Here is a 27,476-nt window from a genome sequence, read left to right on the forward strand (position 1 = left end):
CTTCCTACAGGAGCTGTTGGATAAGGGCAGAGCCCCATCCACGCTCAAAGTTTATGTGGCGGCCATCGCGGCGTTTTCTGAAACGGCGTCCGGTCAGTCAATAGGAAGGAACGATTTAGTCATCCGGTTCCTCAGAGGAGCTAGGAGGCTGAATCCTCCCAGACCTCCGTCAGTCCCTATGTGGGACCTCGCGGCGGTTTTGGAGGCCTTGAAGGGTCCCCCTTTTGAGCCTATCCAATCGGTTAGCCTTCAGCATCTGTCGTTCAAGACAGTGTTCTTGTTGGCTCTCGCTTCTGTGAAGCGTGTGGGTGATTTGCACGCGCTCTCGGTGAGCCAGTCGTGCTTGGAGTTTGGGCCCAATGACTCAAGGGTCATACTCAAACCTAGGCACGGTTATGTGCCGAAATCCCTCAACACACCGTTTCGGGCTCAGGTTATTGCCCTGTCTGCCCTGCCGGTGTCAGGGGGGGATGGAGACTCGAGTCTTCTTTGCCCTGTCAGGGTTTTAAGAGCTTATGTGTCTCGCTCTGCTGCCTTTCGGCAGACGGAGCAGCTATTTGTCTCGTTCGGTGGACGTTCCAAAGGAATGGCTGTTTCGAGACAGACTCTATCCAGATGGATAGTTGACGCCATAGCGTTAGCTTACGCTTCCAGGGGCCTTCAGTGCCCGTTGGGCGTCAGAGCACACTCCACAAGAGGCGTCGCCTCGTCGTGGGCGTGGTCTACTGGGATCTCCTTGCAGGATATATGTATGGCGGCGGGTTGGGCCTCGCCGTCTACCTTTATCAGGTTCTATAACCTGGAGGTTCCCGCCTTGCAAGCAAGGCTGCTGTCGGTATAGAAGAATCAGGGCCCTGAGGGGAATTCTGAATTCATGAGCGCTATGCGCTGCCGACTGTTATATGGGCAGTATTGCGTAAGACCCGCATTGCCACATTGGTCAGGCCTTGCCTCGGCTGTGTGATGTCATATTGCCGCATCTACGGATGCTGCTCGATATGGGACGGAGGACTTTCCCCCTTTTCTGTCCCGGACTCTCTGTGAGTCCCTCAGGTGACTGTGCACTGTAAATCCTGGGCGTTGCTTCAGGTTTATTGGTGTGTGATCCCTGCGCGCACGGCGTTTTACATCGGGTTCCCGTAGCGTCTTAGCTAAGACGCAGTACGAGAGAGCTCTCGTAAGAGAACGTTCTCGGTTACTAAGCGTAACCTCGGTTCTCTCTAGAAGAGCGAACGAGTACTGCGTTCTCTGCCGTGCGTACGATTCACTCTGGTTCGCTTCGGCGATGAAATAAATCAGGTGAGTCAGCCTTTTCGAGCTCCTTTTATAGGTTGGGCCACACCCGTTTCGGCGGGAAGTGGCAAGAAGGGCGCGAAGCGCCCTTATTGGTCTGATGTTGCATCAGCCTGCGCTCGATAGGCTGTGCAGTTGCCGCAGAACAAGCCAATGAGCGAGCGAGCCGTCTCGCCCATGGCTGTGTACTGCTGCAAATGCGCTTTACAAAAATACAAAATTAAGGATAATTTTTTGCTTCAGTATTTCGTGAAAAGAGACTTTTCCCGTAGCGTCTTAGCTAAGACGCAGTACTCGTTCGCTCTTCTAGAGAGAACCGAGGTTACGTTTAGTAACCGAGTACGTTTTAAATTAAATATAGTGCAAAATTTTACTTAAAAAGCTATGTCTCAGTTATACAAATATAACACTAATAATGTCAGATTTTTCATTTTTGGGTCTTTAACCTTCAACTTCACTGTCAGAAAGCCTTCTGAAAGCTTCCAATTGCTGATTGGATCATGTAATAATTCCTGAAATTAAGGTTTGTCCTCCATTTATTTTATTTTTGAATATTCTGCTTTACTCTGAAATATGTTAAAATATGGAAGGAAATGGGTTTCGATGTCATTTCATGTTGACTTTACAGGTGCTGGCCTGCCATTTTTGGTCTTGCGTCAGGGATGAATACATCAAAATAAGTTTCGGCATGGGTGGGTTGGGGCAAACGGTGGTCCAGGTAATGGTGCTGATGGCTCATGGATTGTGCACGGCATGAAGGGATGAGGGGGACACTTTACGACTGGCTGTGTCAGTCTCTTCCGCCTGAATTACCCTCTCATCTCTCCTCTCCTCTGCTCGGCATGCCGTGAAATGGCTTTCTGTAGGCCATTAGCTCTGAAGGAGCAGGGACGAGTAGGATGGAGGATGCAGCATCGGCCTGCTCTCCCACCATGCCGTCCCAATGGCCTTCATTACGAAGCTTAACTCTGACACACATCACCCAGCATGTCTGTCAGTCAGACGCCACCGTGTTTATTGCTGCCCATCGTCACCCCAGGTGGAGTGCGGCAAGGGCCCGATTCTTGAACAGTTTGCGGTCATGGCACATTTTCCCCAATTTTTTAAAACTTGTTAAGTTTAAACACAACAAAAACACAGCTCTGATCACTCCTGTTGTTAACGTTATTCTTCTTTGTTAACATTGTTGAAAGCCGCCCATAAATGATATCGCTGTCGACCAGCTATGTCACCTCACACTCTCGGTACAAATGCAACCCTTTAAATGGTACTTGGTAATAGTTCGTGCAAAATCATCCCAGTACTTTAGAACTGTACATTTAGTTCTGGAACTAAAGCGGTGTGAAAGGCCCTATTGATTTGCAGCTACATGTTCTTAAGAGTAGACTGTTTTTAGGTTAGTAGAATAAGTTGACACAACCTTGCAAAGTTTCTTATAGTCAGTATGTTGTGTGTTGTGGACCCAATAAAAGAATTTGTTGACATTTAGTTGCAAAGTTACTTACTGTTAATAGAATGTCTAAAGTGGACTATCAAAATAAATTGCTTCCCAAAAGGTTATATTTATTGCTGTAATTTAATAATCAGTGAAAGCTAAAAATAAAAATAAAAAATTATATAAGTGTGGCATTAGTTATTTAAAGAAAGAAAGAAAGAAAGAAAGAAAGAGAAAAGAGGTTTATGCAGCATTTAGAAATCCTAAATGTCTGATATTTATAGCTTATGAAACAAACATCTGCAAATTAGATGCACAAACTACCAAGGTCACAGCTTTTCTGATGCATATGCCTTTGAATATGAATCTTACTATTTCACTTATAAAAAGTATGCTGTGTTTTGATATTTAACATTTATCATCAATCATTGTGTGCCGCCAGACATGTATGACTTGTGTTAGCACAAGTCGAATGTATTGATGTTATGTACTTAGCATCTAAGGAGGTTGATCAAACAGCATATTGTTCAGCATCACTTAGAGCGAGTGAAAAGGACAGATTAATCTGCAACGCTAAAGGTTTCTTCATGAATAAACTCATTTATGGGTTATTAACATTTAACAAGTGCCATTTTCAGCCCTGCGAGTTTGGCCGGCTTGAGCAAACTCTCGATAATGTCGCGGGTGAGAGTTTGCACGGTCAGATCAAGAGATTTCTTTAGTGGCGCCTGCAGGTGAGGCGACTCTAATGAGGCCGGGGTGCTGCCTATTTGAGGGTGTGAGACAGCACACCCCGCCCTGCCCTTCCAGCACACCATCCTCCACCTCTCCCCTCCTCGCATTCATTTGTTTACCGAGCCTGCAGTGAACTGTAAAATCAGACTGATTTCATCTCTGTATTTTACATATCCATGAGCCCTGTGCAGCTCAGAGTAGAGGGATGAATACACACTTTCCAGAGAGAGACCTGCAGTGCCCCTGAGCAAACACACACACCCCACACAAACACTGGACTCTGTGCCCACACACACAATCAAAATTAACTTAGTCATACAACTACTCATATATTCAGATGTCAGAAAGGGGTTTTCACAGATACATGAAAATGAATTTAACCAGTTTGATGTTGGTTTTGTATTAGATTTTTTTGTTTAGTAAAATTTTTTTAAAAAACACCTTAAATGGCAGAACAAGTCAAAATGAATGTAGATAGATTAATATATTTTTATTCAGTCCTTCAAAGCATCAGTTTACTCAAGGGTCCAATCAAGTGCTCAATGTATTAAACACATTTAAAATAATGTGCACTTATGGCTTTAACAAAAGCATATTCCATCGATCAACAACCTCACAGCTAACAGCAAGTCTTACTTTAAAGTTTTATATTTATTGTTAAAAACCAGTACCCCATGGAGAAAATGAGCTGTATTTTTACTCATGGAAGCCAACTGTTGCATCCTATTCTATAGCAAATGTTTTACCAGTGTGTATTACCTTTTCTTTGAGGGCTCTTTAAAGGTATGAAATAGACTTGAGAAGCTTTCTTTGATATCACATTTCAGAATAATCACTTGTAAAGGGTTTAAGACCCTCTACATGGTACCTTCAGCCAATCAGTTTTGTAATAATGTAAATTCCCTGCATGAGATTAGTCACAAGACATTAGCAGCTTGAATGCTTATGTGCATGGAAAGATGGCAGATGAATGGAAATGCTAACGGAGAATGCACTCCAAGTATTACAGACCTCCTCGGGCACAGTGGTGATGACTCACTTTGGGCTCCGATCGAATCGGCAACCTTCTGGATACCAGCCTTAACTGCTGTGCCACACCACTTCTATATCTGATCAGCCCTTAAATGAGGGAAGTCATCATTGATCTCTTCATCTCCTTTCTAGCTACAGGCTAGGTGTCTGGAAAGGTGGTTTTATCCTCGTATGCACTGTTATCAGTTTCAGGGTTACAGGGTGTTCGTTTCATGCTCCTCAGTTTTTTTTTTCCTCCTGATTGGCTGGTTTTCGGTCGGCAAGGATTGGCAGCTTCTGTCAGAGTTAAAAGCACAGATGGTGAGAGGGCAGAGTGTGGACACAGTTAGCAACATGGTGTGAATGCGAGGGCACAGCCAAATTATGAAGCAAATCACTGCCGTCATTACAGCGGGACAAATCTAGCCAGATATCGATCCCTGTAGGGGAAAAATCCTTTACATTTTTCTATACCAAATATTGAGTTTTGAACGCCTGTGTAAGTAAGTGAGTAAGTGATATCTGCTCCATTTGAAGATTCTTTAACCCTCCAGGCATCTTCACCGTTCTGAATTTCACTGTCATCAACATTCAAAGACTCACTTCTGTTACTCATGGAGTTCATTGCGTCTCGTGAAGGAGAGGCAAAGATAGAGCGAGGAAGATATGTCTGATTGAAACCGAGGACATTTCCTCTTTCATTCAGAAGCACTTCCTCACTGACCTCTCGCTCAACTAGCCTTTCTTTTTTTTCACAGGTAATGTGCGCCTTTGACTGTTTGAGACTAAGAGGAAAAATGTGGCTAATATGCAGGCAGGAGGGCAGCCGTTATGAGGACGGTGGAGAGAGAGGGTTGTGGCACGGCGAGCTGTGTATTTAAAATCAACTCATTTAGACAGATGACACAATTTCACACATATTGCCCCTCGGAAAAGCAGCCAGTTTTCCATAATGGCCCCAACTTTCATCTGTCAAGCCCTGCTAAATCTACTGGAATAATTTCCTCATGGATTATATGTCAGTATTTATAATTTATTAAGTTGCCTATATGTGTCGGGGTACAGTTCTCACAGTCACAATGCTCTGTCATCTTTTTGCTTTTTGGGGTGAAGAGGGACAAGGCAGCTGTGAGACAAATGGGGGAAGTCTTGCCAAAATGAAGTCTGAATGTTTTATTCTGGCTCTAAACAGCATGGTCATTGTACACAGTTTGACCAAATCCCATTGAAAGTGCTGGTCTTTAGGAGAAGGAAACAGGAGATGCTCCCAAATCTGCATGCTGAATGAGGGGAGGTTGAGCCCAGCTTTTAGGAGATTGCTCATCTTGCTAATGTAATGCGCACAAGTTAATCTGCTTCTTCCTTGGGCTTGAGTCAGGCTTAGTCCAGGAGGGTTGGAGGACTGTTAGACTCCATCCTGTTTTAGAAAACATAATCTGGGATCTGGCTTTTTACCCCCTCCCCAAGACTCCCAGTACTAAATCCCCCAATAAGCAGCCTTTGTGAGCAACTCACACTGCCTTTCATGGCTTGATTACAGGGCACAGCAGGTATTTCAGGGGGAAGGTGACTCCGTAATGAATGTGGAGAGAGAGAGTGACAGGGCCAGTGCTGGTCTAGAATGTGGCATTGAATGAATCGCTCATGTTAATTCACGGTTCACAATGAACTGCAAAGTAATGTGACGAGACCGATAGGGGTGTCTGCCCAGGTGGAGTAGGTGTCCTTGTGCCAAGTTGAGAAATTAACCTGTGGTCAAGACAAAAATGGCATTTTAAATCTGGGGTCACAATTGAAATTAGAATATAATGTTTCATTATATTCTATTCAATATTTCTAATTGTGGGTTTAGTGGCTCTTCAGACACCATAGTGTCACCTTCATAAAAGTGAGTGATGTTGAATGTGTGTACCTACTATAGAGTGTTATTTAATTAAGACTAAGTAGCATTATATTAAACAATTTTTTGAAGTATTAATTAATTATTTAAAAAAATATATAACAATTCAAATTATTATATTAATTAAATTATAACTTTTTATTTTATATATATTTTCCTCAGCAAGGATGCATTAATTTCAGTGTCTGTAAAACTTGACAATAAAGATGTTTATAATGTTTCAAAATGTTACTTTTCTGTTTCAAATAAATGCTGTTCTTTTGAACTTACTATGCATCTATGAATCTTTAAAAAATGCATTACTGTTTCAATGAAAATATTAAGTACTTTTTTATTTTTACATTGATAATAATAATGACATTTTTGGGGGCTGGGGAGGGGACCAAATCAGCACATTAGAATGATTTCTGAAGGATCATGTAAGACTGAAGACTGGAAATTCAGTTTTGCATCATAGGAATAAATATCAAATATGTTATAATATATTGAAATACATTATAAAATATGTAATATCCTATAAATGGAATACAGTCACTTTAAATTGTAATAATAATTTATTTAATAAACATAATGCTTTAAAATAGTTCAAATATAAGTGCTAATCAGCAGTGGAGCACTGTTCATTGTAAGATTTTTTTATTTATTATTATGATCAGTTATTTAAAATGCATTCCGGTGTTGTGGTATCGTGAGTGTTATTTACAGCTATTTTTGTGTTTGATGTTGATTTGATTTTGTATGTAATAGCCTTAAATGCTCAAGCTGAATAATTTTTTACATCTAGAATTATTATGTACAACATGCTTTGTGTGTATACTGCCCTGTTGACACTGCCACACACCGCAGTAGCTGTATTGAAGTAAATCATTGTGACGTCATGTATACTGCCTTGGCTCTTTTTCACTCTGCTCTCTTCTTGCCCTTTACCAGATCCCAATGAGAAACCCTGACCCCAGACTGACACCCCGCTATGAGGACGTCGAGCGACAGTACGCCTCCCTGCCCAGGTAAGAGCCTTCACTCATTAATCCCACATCCTTCATGACAAAATGAGAAGAGATGGAGAGCTAGAAAATGAGAAGACGGAAAGAAAGAGAGAGAGCAGGTAGTCATCTGTCTCTCTCATGCAGAGCTGAATAAACCTCTTTAAAGCGTATAATTAAATCTGGAGTGTCTGCCTTCTGAGGCCCTCCTATCCTGGGAATTCACCTGATCCTCTCCGGGGAGACGGCCATGCGGTTGCAGCTCTGTAACCTGATCACAGAGCGCATTTCTGGAGCCGCCTAAAGTTACGGCTGCCTCTTTCTGTCTGTCTTTTTCTCCACCGACGCTTCTATCGTTCTCAATCACGTCTTTCAGTGTTTGTTAAGCCTGACCGACCACGACGGCCAGCGCAAACAAACAGGCAAGCGCACAGGCGTGAATGTTGGCTCGTAAAGTCCACAGTCTGTTTGCCCTCTCCGGTCTGTGTAAACAGCGCTGGTGTTGCTGTGAGGGTCACGGTTTATGAGTTTGGCTCATGTAAGTGTTGATCTGTCATCACATGATTGCAGACGACTATAAACGGATAACTGATAAAGAATGAGATGTGTTAAGAAATCTAAAACTTGCAAGTGATGAACTTTTTAAGTGTTGGCGAGGCACTCATTGAATTGAAATAAAGTGCTAAAACACTTATAAAGTATTTATCACTTTCCCTGCAGCATCATTACAGGGTTGAACTAAGATTTCACTCCCCTAAAATGGCTTATCGCAACAGATTTTAGTATCAACCACCCCGGGGTCTACTTTCAAAGCCATTTCCCTTCTAAATAACGCTCCTCAACAGTGTTAATTCTCTAGATCTATTAGGGTACAACGTGTTTTTTGTGCTGACGCAAAACGGGGGCCAAACGTGGGCCTGTGGCAGAGTATTGCTTTCGTTATTACACCATTCCGAAACTGGAAGAGTTTCAAATCTGTGTCCGTCCCACGCTGAGGTCACTGGTTATGCAGTCGACTGAAGGTTGGCCTGGTCACGAAAGCGTGCAGCTTTTCCATGTGTGTCTAATTATAACCATTAGTGCATTGATACACCCACTTATTTCCCAGTGTGCTCAGCTCAGGGTCAGCCAATCAGAAGAACCGTTCGCCACCTGCCTCCAGATTATTGGATTAAGTGGGCAAGTCAAATTTGTGATTCATTGTGTTAGGGCTTTCATTGGACCTTTTTAGTGATAATTGAGTGCTGAATGCACAGATGGTGGCCCATTTCAATGAACTCTGGTCAAGTGGTACATTTTTGGAGCTATTCTTTAGTGCACAAATCAATCACTATCACCCGTTCTTCCTCATCCTATCCTTTACTTTAAAACTAACCAGTTCCTTTCTTAAGAAACCAAGAAACACCCTTCTAATTCTTCCTTAGTCCCACACTTTTTGGCTTTTCTGCTAGTGGGCCTTCCCAGACCTCTTCAGACTGGTCACAATGGTCTGATTGTTTATTCCGCCTCATGTTAGAAGATCTCTTAATGTTTCTTTGTAGTATAAATGAGTGTAAAGCAGGCTGTTGTGGAACCTCAGGAGAGCTTAAAAGACTCTATTTAAGCAGTTTGTACAAATGTCAGTAAATTGTTCTTGTATCTTTTAGATTAGCCAGCGAGCTGTCAGTTTCAACACCGCAAATGCCAGAAAAGAGCTTTTGATGAGGGAAGAAGGTTACATTTGATGAGAGCTCTGGAAAAAATTTTGCCATATTTTCATTGTTCTGCCTGTTCAATGTTGCCCTGGCAACCAACACCCACCATCTGCGCGAGGCTGGACCTCCTCACCCCGTCCTCCGATTTCTCACTTTTTTTTTTCTCCTTTTACTTTCCTTCTCTGGTTTTCGTTTTCCACTCCTTCTGAAATTCGTGAAAATTTGTGTCCTCCTGTGAGGCACGTCAGATTGTAAATTGTCATTGGCGTTGAAAAGACATGATAGCTGATTGCTGTTCGGAGTCTCCCGCAGGTGAGCTCATAGGTGTCCGACAAACGGCGAGCTGCGAGCTTCTGCCCAAACCGTCTCCCGTCCGAGCGAGCAAGCGTGACTTCAACAGAGGAAACCTCATTTAGTGCCGTTCAGCCCCGGCATTCATTACCACAACATCAGGTAGCAGATGGAGAATATTAGGCTAATGATTAAATGAAGCAGGTGGAAATTTTTTGATGGTTTCACTTGCTGCGGCAAACGTGGTAAATCATTACTCATTCAGAGCTTAGAATTCGCTTCGAGGTTTTGGAATAGCTGGCCATTTGGCACCATTTCAAGGAGGTATTATTCGTACTTGGACATTCTCAGCCTGAGCAGCAGGATCCACAAAAAAAATTCAACTGATCTATTTCAGACTTCACGAGAATGAGACCACTTAACCGCCTGACTCATCTTTGAAGACATGCAGAACCCATCACATACCTTTCATACAGTTATCACACATACACACGGACGCCTATTCAATTCACACTCTCAAGGCTGAGTGTTGTGAAAGAATAAGTTCAGTTGCTCATTTTCACTTCCCTTTTGTCAAAGCCATCTGCGATCAGAAGCTTCAGTTACCGCCGATATTACAGCAGTAAATTTGAGGAAGAAATTCAATTAGATCTGGCAAAATAATCCGAGTTTCAAGTCTAATGTTGCTCCTAATTTGTGCAATTACATTTTAGGTCATACAATAACATTAGACACCTATCTTGTTAACTAGCTTTGTTATGAGAGCTGAATGTTTGGTTTGGTTTCTCCGCTCCCAATATAAGGTTGATATTCTAACCAAATAATCCTGCCTGGATTTGTAATCTCGGTGGAATCCTTCCCGGTGTTATATGACGGCCAGAGGTCAGCAGGCCATCTGTTTGTGTACATGCCAATGTGTGTGAGGGTAAGGTGCACGGTTCCCGAGAGCAGCTGAATAAACAGCCCGGCCTTCAGATGGTCCACAGTGTTACTTTTTCACCCAGGTGCACTATGGGAGCTCTGATGTAATCTCCAAAACATGGCACTTATTTCAGGGCAGCTCCTGTCTAGGATAGCTAGAATACTCTGGTTTGAATGTTTCCATGTCAAGAAATGATTGTCAGCTACAAGCTCCTCAACCGAAAAGCTTTACAGACAGCAGAACACGACGGTCCTCAGTGACAACAGCAAGCATGACATAACAGACGTTTACCAGACAACATTCACCAATCAGACACTGGAGTTGATGTTCCAGGATGAAGGATTGAGGAGTGAACAGCTGGTACCTTCTGTTTTTTCCCTCTTCTCTCTTTGGTGATGGACGACCGAAGCGTTTATCTTTCATTATTTCTCACTTTACCTATATTGCTCTTTTGTTTTAGTTTCTTTGTCATTAAAGAGTCATTGAGTTGGTAATGAAATCTAATTTTAAGAGGGAAACTTTGTTACCTTGAGCTTCATAAGTGCTTAACTGGGTTAGGAAGCCCAAATGAAGACAGCAGTCTCTTGCTCACTTTGGATTTTGGCTGATATGAAGAGCCTGAGAAAGTGAAGATGTCTCCGTGTATAACATGCTGGCTTATGGCTGTCATCACGGTTTGAAAGTAATGGTAAAACGGCCCAGAATATAATTTTGTCTACATCTGCTCACTGCATGATTGAGAACTGGAGGCAGATTTTTAATATACCTTTCATTGTTCATTCTGTGAAAGAGGATTATTTTGTTTTTTTAGCTATTTGCATTGCAGGAGTTTCTCAGGGGACTAATTTAGTCTGCACTGTTTATCCATGTGGTTATCAAAAGGGAATCATGCCATAATCATTTATACGTTATCATTCTGAATGACTTTGTAAAGCGATAAATATTTGTAGGGACTATATGTGGCATCTTGTCTTTTTTCTGTGGTTTTTTACACATTTCGCATTTTGTTTTGTTTTTGTTGTTTTTCACTGGATTTGGAATCAGTGATTATTATTGATTTAATTGTCAGCTGACCAATCTGTGGAACTCAATACATTCCATTGAGCAGTCTGTACTTCTATCCCTCACAGCCTCGTTTTCATTCAAGTGATTAAATATGCCATCTACCCTGACTAAGGGCCATGGGTGCCTAAAACAGCTGCTCCCAGCTGTTGAGCCCACAAAACCATTTAAATAACTGCACATTAGGAATGTCTTGTAATTCCCAACCAAGCCCCAAAGGCAGTTGCACAGAGTCTTTAAAATAGGAGGAAAATGTGTCACAGAGTGTCACATACCACTTTAGCACATCTAGTTTGAAAAATCAGAATTTCACGGGCTGAGTACTAAATTCATGTCATGAGATACTTAGACAAGAATGGGCCTAAAGTTCTTATCTTGATCACTGATCCTCAAACTGCATGCCTGTTCTAAATAACATGCTGCCACTTCCTGATTTCCCAGGTTTTTTTAAGGGAGGGCAAGAGGGGTCGAAAATGATAAAAGGGGGTTAGTAGAATACTGTAGGAACATTATGGGAATAATGGTACACAATGTGTGTGTGTATATATAATAATATATAAATTAATACTAATTACAAGTACTAATTACATCATCAAAATTGTATTTAAATTACTAAACACTGCCTGAAAAGTAACTTAATTATTCAAATTGCTAAAAAGACTGTAGGTGGTAGGTGGAAATATACGGAAATTGAATAAAGTTATCAAACACTAAATTCTAAATTAAAATTTGTTTAATCTTTAAAACTACAAAAGTTATTGATTTGCTCTTTTTTTCTTTGATCAACAGACATCACAGCAGCTGGGTTTGACTAGCATCTGTCGCTGAGGTGAAGGTGAAGCCTCTCGTTTGATGTAGTCGTAAAGACTTTCTGCGTCTAAAAAAATGCAATTGTTGTTAAGAAAAAAGGGTCCTGGTTTTAAATCATTTGTTTAAAACTTTGAGGAAAACTTGTATTACAACAGGGTTTTAAAAAATGGCAAAACCTATAGAAAAAAAATATAAATTTAGGTTGGCCTCCTGAGCTTAACAATCAATATTTTCTGAAGATTAAGTACCTCTTTTCAGTGACCAAAGAAAAAAAAAGCTTTTCAGGCTTTATTTTGTACCCTGTTCATGGAAAGTGCCAGTAATGATTTCCAGTCTTGTTGCTTTCTCTGGTTTCCCCAGCTGTTGATTGTATTCACAGTGGAACATTCTTCACCCTCTAGGCCTCTTGTGTCCTACTGTCCCCGTAGACCATCCCTCAAAACTGTAGGACTCAACATCAAGAAAAGATTTAATCAGAACAGAAGTATAAGCACTTTGCGTTTTGTAATAGCCTGTAGGAGTAGGAGACTATAGGTTTGAGAACAGTAAAGATTAATTGTTAATGTTCCAGACTTGAGGTGAGGTCTTGAATAATCTAGCAAAACCAGGTGCAGGCAGTCACTGCAGAGTTGATAACCTGCAACAGTAATGATGATTTGGCCTTCACTTTGCAAACACACACACCATACACACACACACACTGCCTATCTGGGACAGCTGAGGCTGTGACATCACAGCCAATGATATAGCAAATGACTGACTGAGAGGGTCAAGAGGGAGTTCGTGTGTCCAGATGCCCAGTTGTCCCACTGGATGGGTGGTCACCGCTTTGGAGAGATTAAGATGATTTTTGGAATGCCTGATTTCTTGCCCTCCAGGTCTTCAGGAAACCCTCCCTTAAAGGGAACGAGACCACAGTGAAAGAGTGCGCTTTCCGCCAAGGGCCTTCTGATGTTTTCCACATTCAGCAGGAGTAACACGATATGTGTGAAACACGTACACGGACCATCTTGCACTAAAGCAGCTAATTGATACTGCCATCAGTATCATGGGAAGCTTGTTCGCAGACACGTCGTACACATAAATAAGTTAAAGGGGATGGTCTGGAAAGTCAAACACAACGATCCAGGCTCCTTAAGACGTTGCATGCCGAGGTTTTCATTGATACTAGCCTGATCTATGACCGGAATGAGAAGGAGGGGAGGGAGGAAGACAGCTGATTCGACAGTCTGGCAAAAGCAAATGATCATACTGTGCTCTGTCTGGTTTTTGTCTTCGCTCTCATTCTCATTGGTTTCTTTCTGATAGTCTTTCAGCTGAGGTGTAATATAACTGGAACTCTGCATTCTGAACTTCATTCTGAGTTCTGAACTCTGCATCAGAGCACAGCAGCATGAGAGCTGGAAAAATCTGAAATTGTGCTATGAAAGGTGATCCATGCCGAATTAGTGTGCAGTGTCTCACCTTACAGTGGAGATTATACCCTAATCAGCCAGCTTGAGGAAACCAGAGATGGCCAACTGTCTGCTGTCTCCAGAGACCCTGACCGCATGTCAGTCCCTGTCCCAGACTTTGTATGTGCTTGAGACATGTTAAAATGTTTATGTTGCAGGTCCTTGGAATGTCATGCTTGCCTCAGCACATGTAACACAGGATCATGAAACCAGGACTCACTCTCGCCCTCCCTCCCTTCCTCTCACTCTTCACAAAAAATGCCACTGGTCAGATTAGGAGTTACTGTATTCCGTTATCTGTTGGTCTTCAGGCTGTTGGTCACACAGCAACTGCAGCTTCGGACAAACACGCATAACAGCAAATAATACTTATGCACAATGTTTCTCTTTTTACAACAGAAATGTGAATTCAGCCGGTATTCAGTCTCATACAGTTTCGGGCTTGAATCGCCTAGGGCTGTCAAAATAGCTGAAAAAACTAAATTCAAATTTTTTACTTAAATATGATCAAAATTCGAATTGTATTCGAATTTTAAATGCATAATTTGAGTTAGGGTGAAGAAAAGCTTTTTGCTTCTCTTCTGAGGCTCAAGATAGCGCATCGAGCAAAATATTACTGCATGTTTATTCAAAGCATTTAGAATACATGACTGTGAAAAAAACTAATGTAAAACTAATGTAAAAAAAATAATGTTTATGAACTAATTATTATTAATTAAGCTGCTTAAAGAACTATAAACAAAACAGCATCATGTATGCATGCATTGTTAAATAAATAAAAATGGCGGAAAACCAGTCACACAGGATACATTTTTTCATTTAAAAACATGAGATGCGCGAAATATGCGTTCTGTGTTGAACGGCTTGGTTTCAGTTTTGATGTAAACAAGATCTTCTCCACATTGATTTTTTTTTTTTTAAGTGGCTTCAACTGAATAGGCTAACATAACCTTATAATGACACATATATTGTCATCGCATCTTGTGTGCTCTCGATTTTACAATCGATTCAATGAACACTCGTCACTCAAATCAAACAGGACTTTTTTCACAAAAGTGACAACCCAAGAAAGCAAAGTAAACGTTCTCTCATTTGTAGGTTGCATTGATACGCGGTGGATGCAAGTAAAACAGTACCTCATTTTTTTTTCTCACCTGAAATTCATGCAATAAACATGTTTTTGACAAAGATTTAAATTAGTTTGTGGTCTATATAGCCTGCATCAAAATGAGGTTTGCAATGATGCGCCCCCAGGGGGCACGGGTTGAAGACCCAGTCAGTGACGTCACGATATGCTAATTTGTTTAAATTCATACCGACGTCATCACCATCACAAAAATGTACTTTTTTTTTTACATTGAAACTTAAAAAAAAAAAATATAGACCGACCTACCGACCCTTTTTTTTTTTTATTACTATTACTGCAAACAAAAATATTTTTAAGGATGGCCTAAGGTAGCATCCTAACTAAAAGAGACCCTCAAGTGCTAATTTTAAGCACTCTTCAAAGGTAGTAACTTGGGTAATGACTCACTCCCTTAACACAAATAATAATAATATATTACCTAATACAGGTGTCCTGATATTTTATCCTACCCGTCAGATTTTCCTACCAGGCTTTGCTGCGCATGCTCTCATCAATATTGTGTCCTTTTTCTCATGCTGAACAACATTTAATGCATCTGCATTACTGTTAAGGTAGGTTTAGGGTTGGTGTAGGTGTAGACTTTAATAAAACGCAATCTATTAGGTAGAAAAAAATATTTATTGTTGGTTTCCTGTAGCTGTATTCCTTCTAGCTACAACTGCAAATATAACAAATAATTACTGTATTTGCAGTACTTTAAGGGTAGGTTTAAGGTTGTGGTAGGTGTAGATGTTTATAAACCATAACTTTACAGTAGCATTTTTCATTGTCAAATTGTACTATCCACTCTTTTAATGGGAGGTAGCAAAATCTGACAGGGCAGGACAAATCGACAGAACACCGGCACATGTCTAGACCTGGCTACACAAGATTATATTTAAGACACAAACATGAAGTATTTTCTCTTAATACTATCAGTACCAAGTAAAATGTGTTATTATGATTTTATATATATAAATCATCATATTAGAATGATTTCTGAAGGATCATGTGACACTGAAGACTGGAGGAATGATGCTGAAAATTCGGCTTTGCTATTTCAGGAATAAATTGCATTTTATAATGGAATTTAGATTGTAATAATATTTCATAATATTATTGTTTGACTGTATATTTGATCAAATAAATGTAGCCTTGATGGACATAAGAAACTTATTTTATAAACATTAAGAAATCTTACCGATCCCAAACTTTTGAATGGTTGTGTATATTGTAATTGTTGCGTTTATTCATACTATGTTATATATAATATTATATTATTATCATATGTATAATCCGAAAAGGTTAAAAATTATTTCTATTTGAGCAGCTTCTTGGTTTTGAAACAGATCAGTTTGATAAAGCTTTTTTTTTTCTGATAAAATTATACTTGATCACGGTAAAGTCATGCTTAACTCTTTGACCATCACCATCAGACCATCTCTTTTCAGAACCTAACTTTCCTTAATCTTTCCTGTCTTGCAGAAGAGCACCAGTCGAACCTAATGACTATCCCGTGCAGCCGTGGGCTGGACACAGGGACCCAACGCACTACCCAAACCCACAGCCTGGCTACCACCCCAGCTACCCTCCCAGAGATAACTACCCTCGCCCTGTGGACCCCCGGCAGAACGACTCAGGGTTCTATCACCATCCTCCACAGCAGAGAGGCCCGCTTCGACAGGACGTGCCCCCATCTCCCACCATACCACTCAGAGGCCCTCGCTTTGACACTATGAACCGTGGCGGCTACCGCAACAACAGCCCAGAGCGCTATGCGTATGGAGAGACGCGACACTCAGACCCAAGACAGGAAAGTCCAATGACAGCAGCTGTTTAACCTCAACATGTTTTTCTCCTTGTGTACGATGTTTCTAGAGCAAGCACCAGTGTGCCTACATTTATGGACAGGTGTTTACATGTTTGTTTGTTTTTTACTAACAGTTTGCTCTATACTGTCCCATCTTGATAGCCAAAGCTACATCTTAAGAGTCCCGACACAGCATTTGCAGGGACAATGATCCATATATATCTCACTTCCACTCAGACTCACTTCCACTCCCTCCATATGTTTGTGTGTCTGTAAAATGAATGCCGGCCCTCGATTTCAGATATAAACACATTCCAGCACCACTTTTATTAGCACATTATTGTACAATCTTTACAATGATCATTTGAAGTTGTGGTATGTGTGCACCAATGTGTGTCTGCTTGTGCTTACGTGAAATATTTTAGAGCACTCCATATACTCTTTGAATTTAACTTTTATATAATGGAAGGATGTTAAACCACTATATGAGACGCAGATCAACATTGTCATTCTGCAAACATCTTAAAATGTTTTTCAAACAGATTTGGTCATGTATAACAAAAAAAGTACAACAATTTCATACTGAAAATCTTTTTGTAATCTTGTATAAATACCACAGTACAACTGTCCTGCATGTGAAGTCATATAATCAGAGAAATATGAAGAAAAAAAGGTTGTTTTTCAGGAAGAGGAAAGGAGAGTCCAAAGAACCTCTGACACAGAGGAAGGATGAGAATCATTCATCTTCTGAGCTTATAGCGTTCCCACCTGAATCCACACCTATGAATGAGCTGCCTCTCATTTGTTTTAAGATTCTTTACTTTTTTGATAGTATTTCATTTATGTTTAATGATTTCACATGCATTTTGGTACAAAAGACTCTCTCTGCATTCAGAGGTCAGGTAACATGATAAATAAAAGTATTATTGATTGTAGTATGTGAAACACGTATGTAACTTTAACAAAACGGAATGATCTTTGCACCTAGTATCACTGCATACATTAAAACTATGTACAAAATGTTGTCTTTTATATAACACATTTTCAATAAATATGCATTTAAACCAATTAGTCACTATTTGTCATTTTAAAAGTGAAACTTCCCTTTAGCTGCATATCCGTGGAGGAGAATCACTGCACTAGATGAACGGTCCCATAGTACAATCCCATTTAATTTCTCAGTCCCTGATAAAAACTCTACCTGTGTGTGTGATAATAGATGGCTGCAAATTAACACCGCCGTAATTATCAATTAAGATGAAGAGGTGATATGCATCTGTGATTACGGTCCCATTTTTAAATTTGAGATGAAATACTGGGCTATTGGCGAATTAAGAGTTTTGTGTGATAATTGCAAAGGCTGCACACCACATTATCTGTTCGGGATTAATTAGAGCTCTGTTCAGATGAGGAATGCTGGGAGAGAGAGACATTAGTGTATGTAAAGGAATTTGTCGAAAGGTGTCATTTCAGACCACTAGCGGCGCCAAATGACTTCACAATATTCTGTTTCTAAGCAGGTTTTTTAACAAACACACCCCTTTTCTGCCATTGTTCAACAAACAGATGGCTTCACCTCAAAATTATGCCATTGGCTCAGCAGTAAATTCTTAATAGCCACTCAGTAACTTTTCAGGGATATTACACAACAGGTGAGTTTTATATAATCTAACATAATAGATCATATATTAGCTAATTCATATATTAAATGGATAGGCAAAGGTATTTCAATAAAAACTAGACACCACTTTTAAAAATCTCACTGTTGGTTATGGGCACATATACCTTTAAAGAGCCAAATGTAAAAAAAAAAAAGTACATAAAGTACCAAGGTTGTTGGTTTAAAAAAATGTCTAAAATGATGTGGCAGAAATCTGCCATGTAATGAAATAAACATTCTTTCATTGTCTATTGATCCTCATGTCATTCAAACTCATAAGATTCATAAGACTCCTGTGGAACAAAATGTTTTCATACAAAAAATGATCTTGGATTATTAAAGAAAAAATCAAAAGAAATAAAATTCAATATTCCATTTTCATGACTTTCCAAAAGAGGAAACGGCAAGATTACGTGGAGCAACATGTCCCTCTGTGGTTATTAGAGTCCCCAATGCAGCAGTGTTGACTAGTTTGTTTTTCCCACAGGGTGATAGAAGTATAGTGTTCTAATTTGCATTCAATAATAAAAAGAAAATATAAACAAGTTGCATGAAGCATCAAATTTCATATTCATTCAAAATATTACAAGTTTGTTTTTAATTGACAATGTTATCCAAATAGATGCCATAGTCTTCTGTCTCCTGGAGGAAATGAATGAAATTTAGATCCTGACCATCTGAAAGCTCTAAAATGCTTCCTTCGGAGGCAAATCTAACACCCATCCAGGCCACACAGAAAAAAAAAGGCCAAAATTGCACCTTTTGGGGTACAACAGCTTGTCACTGGAGCAGTACTCTTAAAAGGACATCTTTGTACAATTTTTACTCCTAATAGGAACATATTAGTACCCTAGAATATAGTAATTCAAACCCATAAGTTACTAATTTGTAGGCCTATTAGGGGTTAAAAAAAAAAAAGGAACAAAGATGTCCTTATAAGAATACTGCTCCAGTGACAAGCTGTTGTACCTCAAAAAGTGCAATTTTGCCCCCTTTTTCCCCTGCATAATTACATCCACAACCCTATTATTTGTATGGTCATCAAATAAAAAGTTCTAAATTTTTAGGTTCTCTCTTGCACTGCACCTTCACTTCCCTTTCATCATTTTCCCCAATATCTCTGTCTCCCCCTTCTTTTTATTCCCGGTCACTTCTTCACCAGCAGGTCTACTGTTATGAACAGAACTGTGTCCACCTTGTAGAAAACAACCACTTCATTTCAGTTTGTAAGCACAGAATGTTATTTATCTTAAAATCACTTAAATACCCTAGAATTAACAAGCAAATATTACATACAAATATACACTACCAGTCAATAGTTTTTAATCCGTAAGATTTTTTGTTAAAGATGTCTCTTCTGCATACCAAGCCTGCATTTATTTGATCCAAAAGTACAGCAAGAGCAGTAATATTGTGAAATATTTGTACTATTTAAAATAACAGTTTTCTATTTGAATATATTGTAAAAAGTAATTTATTTCTGTGATCAAAGCTGAATTTTCAGCATCAATACTCCAGTCTTCAGTGTCACATGATTCTTCAGAAATCATTCTTATATGCTAATTTGCTGTTCAAGAAACATTTGTTGTTGTTATTATCATTATTATCAATATTTAAAACAGCTGAGTACATCAGGATTGTTTTTTTTATTATTATTATTATTATTATTATTTATAGAAAGATCCAAAGATCAGCATTTATTTGAAATAAAAAGCTTGAGCAGAAAATCAGCATTTATAATGATTTCTGAAGGATCATGTGACACGGAAGACTGGAGTAAATAGCTCAGTGCTACCAGTCAAGACTAACGATTTATGTAAATGTATATTTCGGACTAACTTTTTGCACTTTTGATGTTAGTTCTAGTAAGAAATCAGTCTTATAGAAATTACATTTTCATTTAGTTATCACCAAATGTATGTAGATCATTAAACCGTTACGCTGCCTCAGAAGTCTGTCCGAAATTACTTTCATGAGGTGCCTTCGTGCAAAAACGCTGCCTGCAAAGTCATTGCCTCATAAGGCAGCGAGGCAGCTGATTAATTTTTGGGATGGAGCCATGGTTATAGTTACAGTATGTGCATTTCAGCTGCAGTGCGATGAAAGCACGAGAAAACGCGCTAACAGAGACAACTCTTCCGATTGGCTGTGTGGTGAGATTGATTGTTGCCTCACGCTGTATTTTCGCTATCAGCTTTTTTGTGAGCTTTATGCTAGCGTTGATTTATAATGATATTGCTTTCTTTGATTCATCTGTTTTTATGCCCACAAAATCCCTCTGCTCATACGTTCGAGGTTTGTATGTGGTTTGCTGGGAGATATTATTAGATCTTTATTCTTGTATGTGGATGGCTCATTTCTCTCAGAGGCAGAAAGTACGCCGCCATAATTGCCTAAGTTAGACATTCGTCTCTCTCAGAATCCATTTGGGATGTGTAATTATTGAAAATTATTATTAGGCAAAGTTTTAATTAGCATTTGAGGCCTTAGTAATTATACATTTCCATTTTGTGTGGCTGAACGTGCTGTCACAGCTGACAGAAACGAGAGAGAGAAAGAGAGAGAGAGAGAGAGAGAGGGTCCGAGGTGCTTGTTTTGGTGTTGAAGAAACATCTACCAAAGATATGCTGAATGACATACTGCGACCAAATTATTGTGCTGTCATTCTTGCCACACGTTCAGAGACTTACGGATCATTTATTTAACACTATCATTAATTTGATATTAATTCAATTTGATAAAGCAGAAGGACAGGTGATTAGGATTATGCATAATGTTAGAGACGTTATTAGACTAAAGATTTGTTTTTATTACGTTACATTCATCTCTCTTCTTCCCTCTCTCTCTCTCTCTCTCTCATAATTCAATATCAGAAAGTCTCTGGTTGAAGTATTTGCAACCCAAGCAGTTCTTTGGTTTGAAGATTTTATCTTCTCAAACAGTGCAAAAGGGAAATTTTGTGGAGAACTGTTCAGATGTGCCTGTAGAAATGTAGCTTAAACTGGAAGCAAGCATATGAATGTTTTCTTCTTTTTGTCTGTGTGTGAATGCATGCTGGGAATCTGATTTATGACAGTTGTGACAGACAGTCTGGAGTTGTTTCCTCTCGTCCGTCTGTTCGAGCTTTACAGCTTAACAGCAGCATAAAAACACTCATTTTAACTTTTCCACGGCTCTGAGCTGAATGTTGCCAGCGGTGCTTTTGTACTGAACTTACTGGTGCTTAAAACCTTACATTTGTCTTTTGTGAGATTTCTGTAAATACAGACACTTTCAAAAGCCCAAGTCAAAATGACTAGACACTGATTCTTGAGTATGGTGACAAAGCAGCCTACAAAACTGACAAAATAACAGATTATGTGTGTAAGGAATTACTTTGAATAGGTTCAACCTGTACAGTGTTATTCACTTATCTTTGGATGCAAACTCCCGCTTCTTCCATTTTCTCACAGAATACGTTTTTTTGTCAAAATAATTTACTTCAATGAATGAATGATTTGAGACTACAGCATGCTCTCAGGCGGATTTTCAAACCCATCTTTTACATTGTGACCACAGCCGTGGTGTTGACAAAATACGCATATTTTGAATATCACATGTATTGATCATGTGTCATCACAGTGTCACAGGAACTATTATGGATTCTTGTATTGCTAGCTGATAACCAGACCTACAGTATTTAATATTAGGTATGTTATGTAAAATCCTGTCTAAAATTATTTCTTTACAATTTGTCAGATTTTCTGTAATCTTTCTCTAGATTTGTGTATATTTTTACAATATATTGGTCTTGATCTATTGTCAGGTATCAGTGATAATGTCATACTTTTGGTAAAATTAAGAGCAAATCAAATTATATGTTTGAATATTCATCTCTCATAAACTAGAACATGAAGTTTTTGGGCATGCTTGGTCTGAACATTAACTACAGTTTCTCTTTCCTGGAGCACGTTTCTCCTTCCTTTCCTCTGAAATTTTACTCAAAAAGTCCTGGAGATATGGAGGACTTACGGTCACGCCGTTGGCCCGATAGTGAGCTGATGTCTGTGCTGTATGGCTCACAGAAGTGTCAACCAGTGCTGAAGACAGTATCACTGATACCACAGCCCTGAAAATGTATTCCCCATGAAGGTCACAGGCAGAGTATTAAGATGCCTGGCTCATCCCAGTTAAAGCACAGTTGCATCGCCGGTATAAATTCCATTTCCTGTCCTCGTATCAGTCTATAGATGCTTGCAAACACCGGAGCAGCTGTTTCCCCTCTGGCTGAGATTCCCTGCCTTACCCACCCTTGACCCAAACATATTGTGCAGAAAGCAGAGGAATGGCCAGAAAGCAAGAACGAATTAGAGCTTGGGAAAAAGAGATTTCTGGCATAGTTTCATTTCCCTCTCTATTAGGCCCTTCAGGAATACAATATTCCCTTTGTCTCTTGAGGTTGGCCCACATTCCTAGATTGGCTGAAGGCTGTTGTGCTTTTTACTTCCTGTGGTCAGGCTAACTGCCAGGCGTCTTATGATACAGGTTCACCCAAAGCGTCCCGAGGGTCATGGTTGGGCCTGTGAAAAATCTTAGACACAGTATTTGGCAAACAACTCACTGATTTAGATGATGAGCCAGACTGGAAATGTTCTTTAATTCAGAAGAAGAAATAGAGGTATGAACGTGACATCTTATTTTGGAGTGCATGACTTTCTGCATCTAAACCGAGCGAGCTTTCATCACATCTCGCACTTTCATCAAGGCTGATGTTATTTCTAAGGGAATTTGTGAGTTGATTGCAAAAGAGTCACAGAGGCAAGTTTCTTCATTCAGTCAAAATGCAAAGAAACGGGAACAAATTTACTTGTATTCAGAAATCAAGCCTGATCTCGTCAAGTTTGTTCTCGTCTGATTCATTCCCTCAATCACTTAGATCACGCTTTTCTTCACCTCTCTCTCTTCCTGATTGCTGGACCAGTAATCCCTCCATTTTCCTGTTTTTGTGTTTTGAAAGGAGTTGCTGTGCTTTGCTCTTCACAAAATGACTAAGACAAGCCCACAATCTCCCTCACGCATTTAAAACACTGAAGTAGTGACTTCCTCAATTAATTAAGGCCAGAATGTGCTGGAAACAGTTAGTGTAACCTCAGCCAATTCATTTTAAAAATTCCCCGTTAAATGGTTTGATTAGCAGTTTGATGTATTTCCAGACTAAAATCTTTGCTGTGTGGGTTTGTCAGTGGAGAAACTGCTGTTTTGGCCACATAATGGTGTCATTACTACATGGATATAGTCATCTTAACTGTAGAAATAACTATAAATATAAAGTTTTAATAATCTGTCTAATTCTATGAGAATAGGGAAGTTATAACAATAATGACAGAGGGACAATGCCACTGGAATCACTTTTTCTTCCCCAGTATGTGAATGATAAAAAACATTGGCATCCATTGAGAATCTGCTTGAATTTAAAGAGCTCGAGCACTTAAAGTAGCACTCGACAAAATTGCTTATATAGCTAATATAAATTTCTTGTGAACAGGCCATAAATGCTGGAGCCACCACCCAAAACCTCTAGTCTGATTGAAACAGGATGTTGCTGAGATGTACTGAATCCAGCCCAGTTTGTAATACCTACTTATCTAAAGATTATTGCATTAAGATAGAAGTATCCTGCTCTTGATAATAAAAATAATAATAAAAAAAACTTTTCTAGTTACCTTATATATTAACACCATTTTCATCTGTACACAGTTAGCAGTTAGCACTAGTTTACTTCATTATCATGCAGCAAGTGCTGTTTATCTTTTTATATGAACATTAACTACTGCTATGAATACATAAAGGAACTTGTATAAGATATGAGCTGGATGAAATGTGAAATAGCGGACTACATCATAAAACATACATGTCTGATCTGGCTGAAGTTTTTTCAGCTATCTGTTGACTGAATTTTGCATGGCAAGGGCAATTGATAGTATGAGAAGTCTTTCCTGAGCAAATTGGACAAATTTATGGCCCATTTTCCTATAAAGGAAATGATTACTTTTTAAATGCCTATATCATAAGAGTGATGTTATATGCTCTGGTAATTTAAGCTAGATGAGCATATGGATGGCCTCAAAACCACTCTAGTTTAGATTTTTGTGTACGTGTAGAAATATCTGGCTCTTGAAACTAGGAAATCCTGAACAGGACAAAGATTCTTATCTATGGGTTTGGGCTGAGTTGACAATACCACCACAATCACAGCACTCTTCTCTGCTACATTCTGCATCACGCAAGTCAGACTGCAACGCTATGCCAACTGGAGCCTACAGCTAATTGCTTTGTTTTTGCACCCCGTTACTGCTGTCTAGGGAGCATTCTGTCTGCGTACTCCTGTACTTGGATCTCACAATTACTGTCAAAAAGGAATTCATTTCCAGAGAGAAAATTTTCTTTAAAAAAAACCCTTGGTATTTTTTCAGCTGCCAGTGAAGGTGTAAATAGTCTGCGTCAACATGTGCTAGTATTTAAATGGTTTTGCATTAGGGAAGTTGAAGACTAATCCAAAACCACTGAAGTGTCCAAGCGGAGTGATTTGAAAAGGCAAAGCCATTTAGATCTGCTCCTCACAGATACAGAGCTCTTGAGTGACCCTCAGAGAACTCGCAATTTACTCCACTGGAAGATCGCTTACGTTCTTCACACAGCCATTTGGGTGAGAAAATGCAGAAAAGGGATTTTCCACCGCACATAATTTACAGCCTAGATTACCAACATGTGTTGTTTTGTGGTGCCTCATGATAACGGAATAAATAAATATTTAAATACATAAATAAGCAAAATAAAGGGGGAAATGCCTTCCACCGGTTTGGGGCAGTTCAAACCACACCGAGAACAGGAGATGGAGTCGCTGTGGTAGTGGGTGCCATTGACTTGTTGACGTACAGGAGCCAGACGGCGCGACTCTCTGCCATTCGTCGCTCTCATGCACTCGCCGCATTAATCCGCTCTGTTGGAGAGTCTTATCCTGCTTGTTAACAGGGTGTAAATTCAAATCCTCTCTGGATAAAATGCATACAGATATACTTCCTGAGCTGGGTTTGGGGGGTTCTGGTGGGTGTCTTCAGGAATATCATTGACAGCAACTTGATACAAGCATTTGCTATGGCATCTTCCCACACAGTAACGTGGGTCTGACCTCTCTGGGTCAGGACCATTGGCCTTCTCTGGACCTCCTTTCAAATAGTGAGGTGAGCTCATGTTGGAACACATTGTGGAAAACAGGAATACAAAATAATTTAAGTCTGAATGCAGTTTCGGTGTGTTCGAAGTATCTGATGAACAGAACACCAAGTGTAAACTATTCCACTGTACTGTATGTGTTCGTATTATAACACATACACATCTCCAAAAGGTTTTATGGTGTTTGCAGTGCAAAGTATAATTTGTTACCACTTGACTAAACAGTCAATCTGAAACTGAAAAATGTTTATAACCTGGCATATCGAGACACATTCCTTTCACCAAAACCAAGCAGAAAGATGTATTCTGACATCTATTTGCTGTCAGTGCCAGTGAAATGAAGCTATAAATATGTTGTGGACATAAATATTTGAGAAACTAGCGTCAGTTGGTTTCATAACTTCACTGGTGGAATTTGACTGTAATGGGCATTCAAGAGGACTGGTCCATTTAGTTGAGTGTATTTTAGAGCTCATCTCACAAAAACCCGTTCAAAGAGATTAATATTCATGTTCAGAGAAGTAAAATGGTCTTTTTAAACAATCGGACAGTTGAAGTGAAACTGCATAATGTGGGAATGCTCCATCTTCTTGTTGACTCAGAGAGATAAGTGGTGAGAACATGCAGAACCGTGTCCGAGCTAATGTAAACAACATGACACCGAGTACTGCGGTGCTTAGACTTACTGGCGTTCCTTTCCCTATGGCTCGCTCTCTTTCATACCTATGCCACCCGTCTGCCCGGCTGTTAACATGTATGTTTCACTTAGCAGGTCTGAGTAGGATGCAATGCAGCACAGTTTATCCTGGATCCCCAGAGAGGTCCTTATGTCGCTGTACTGTAACACACAGGGAAGTTTGCTGAAGTTGGGCATACATGTTTATGATTCTGTTTTGGTCTGAAAGCTCTGGCAAATCATTCAGAAATAAATCTGTCACAGGATGGATAGAAATTCCTGTTTGATATCTCTTTCTTATCTCAATTGTTTCTCCTACAGTAATGAGATTACTGGATATTTGTGGAAATTGCTTGAGAAATATCTTCATGTGTAAAGTTGATATTTTGGATTATCGCAAAACATAAATGCTTTATACTATGATTAACTGTCCTGCGATATCATGCTGGTCTTTGTGACAGCATTGGTCTTTGTAAATGGTAAAATTGATTTGAGTATTGATTTGATACTGTAAAAAACTGATTTATTTAGAGCCCCATACAAAAAATGAAGGGGGAAAAATAGTAAACTGTGAACACAATTTACTAATTTGTTACATCATTTAAGTAAATCGTGCACACAATTTACTAATTTGTTCCCTCGTTTTAAATAAATCATGTGCTCGATACAATAATTAGTTGTTTTATAATAACTTGTTTTAAGTAAATTGTACATTTTGAGCTGGGAATGAGTTCACAACACCAACGACTTTTTCACTGCTTGTCGCTTGTGGCTGGCAATTGAGGTCGCTTGTGGGCGTTCCCACTACTGGTTGTGTAGTTACCCCAACACTCCACTACAGCAGATGAATCATGTGCTCTCCACTGACTTCACTCCCATTGGTTGTCGCTCATGAAATTTGCTGCTTATTTGCATAAAGTTGAAGAATTCTGAACTTTTGTTGCTTGACTCGAATCGCTTGACACACCCACATTCCTTCGCCAATGGTCACTGTCGTCTCGCGTCATCGGAAGTCGCTAGCTTTATACACACATTCTCAAAATTGCAGCAAATGAGATGCAGGCAAGATTATGCTGATGATGAAAATTAAGTTGTGCATACTGCAGGTCAGAGCACAACACAGACGAGAAATGGTATAAAGAGTTGTAGAAAGCATCTAATGTGTCTAATTTGGTGGCTAAGCATAGAACAGAGAACTAACTCAGTCATACACTCTGGTCTGTTCTCCTGCACATACAGAAAGCAAGAGTGTTATTTGTCTGATTATCGCTGTCAGAACTTCACTTACTCACACAGGGCTCTCTGTCCTCTCTTCAGTCATGAATTAAATATGTAATGTCTCACTGTTCAGTATGTCTCCCTAGCAGCTCATAGCCATGGAGTAAGTTTCTTATGTTTCAGT

General features: G+C 39.6%; 1 protein-coding gene across 1 annotated transcript in view; it reads left to right on the forward strand.

The window, feature by feature from the left end:
- Window positions 1-17,594, forward strand: part of pard3bb (par-3 family cell polarity regulator beta b) — a 314,959-nt gene extending 297,365 nt beyond the window's left edge. Inside the window, exons 22-23 of the mRNA XM_059499737.1 lie at window positions 7,305-7,381; window positions 16,202-17,594. Coding sequence (XP_059355720.1) covers window positions 7,305-7,381; window positions 16,202-16,556 — 432 coding nt within the window. The 3' untranslated portion in view covers window positions 16,557-17,594. The remainder of the gene's footprint in view (window positions 1-7,304; window positions 7,382-16,201) is intronic.
- The last annotated feature ends 9,882 nt before the right edge of the window (window positions 17,595-27,476 follow it).

The sequence above is a fragment of the Carassius carassius genome, chromosome 19, assembly GCF_963082965.1.
Source record: "Carassius carassius chromosome 19, fCarCar2.1, whole genome shotgun sequence".
In the NCBI taxonomy this organism is placed as follows: Eukaryota; Metazoa; Chordata; class Actinopteri; order Cypriniformes; family Cyprinidae; genus Carassius; species Carassius carassius.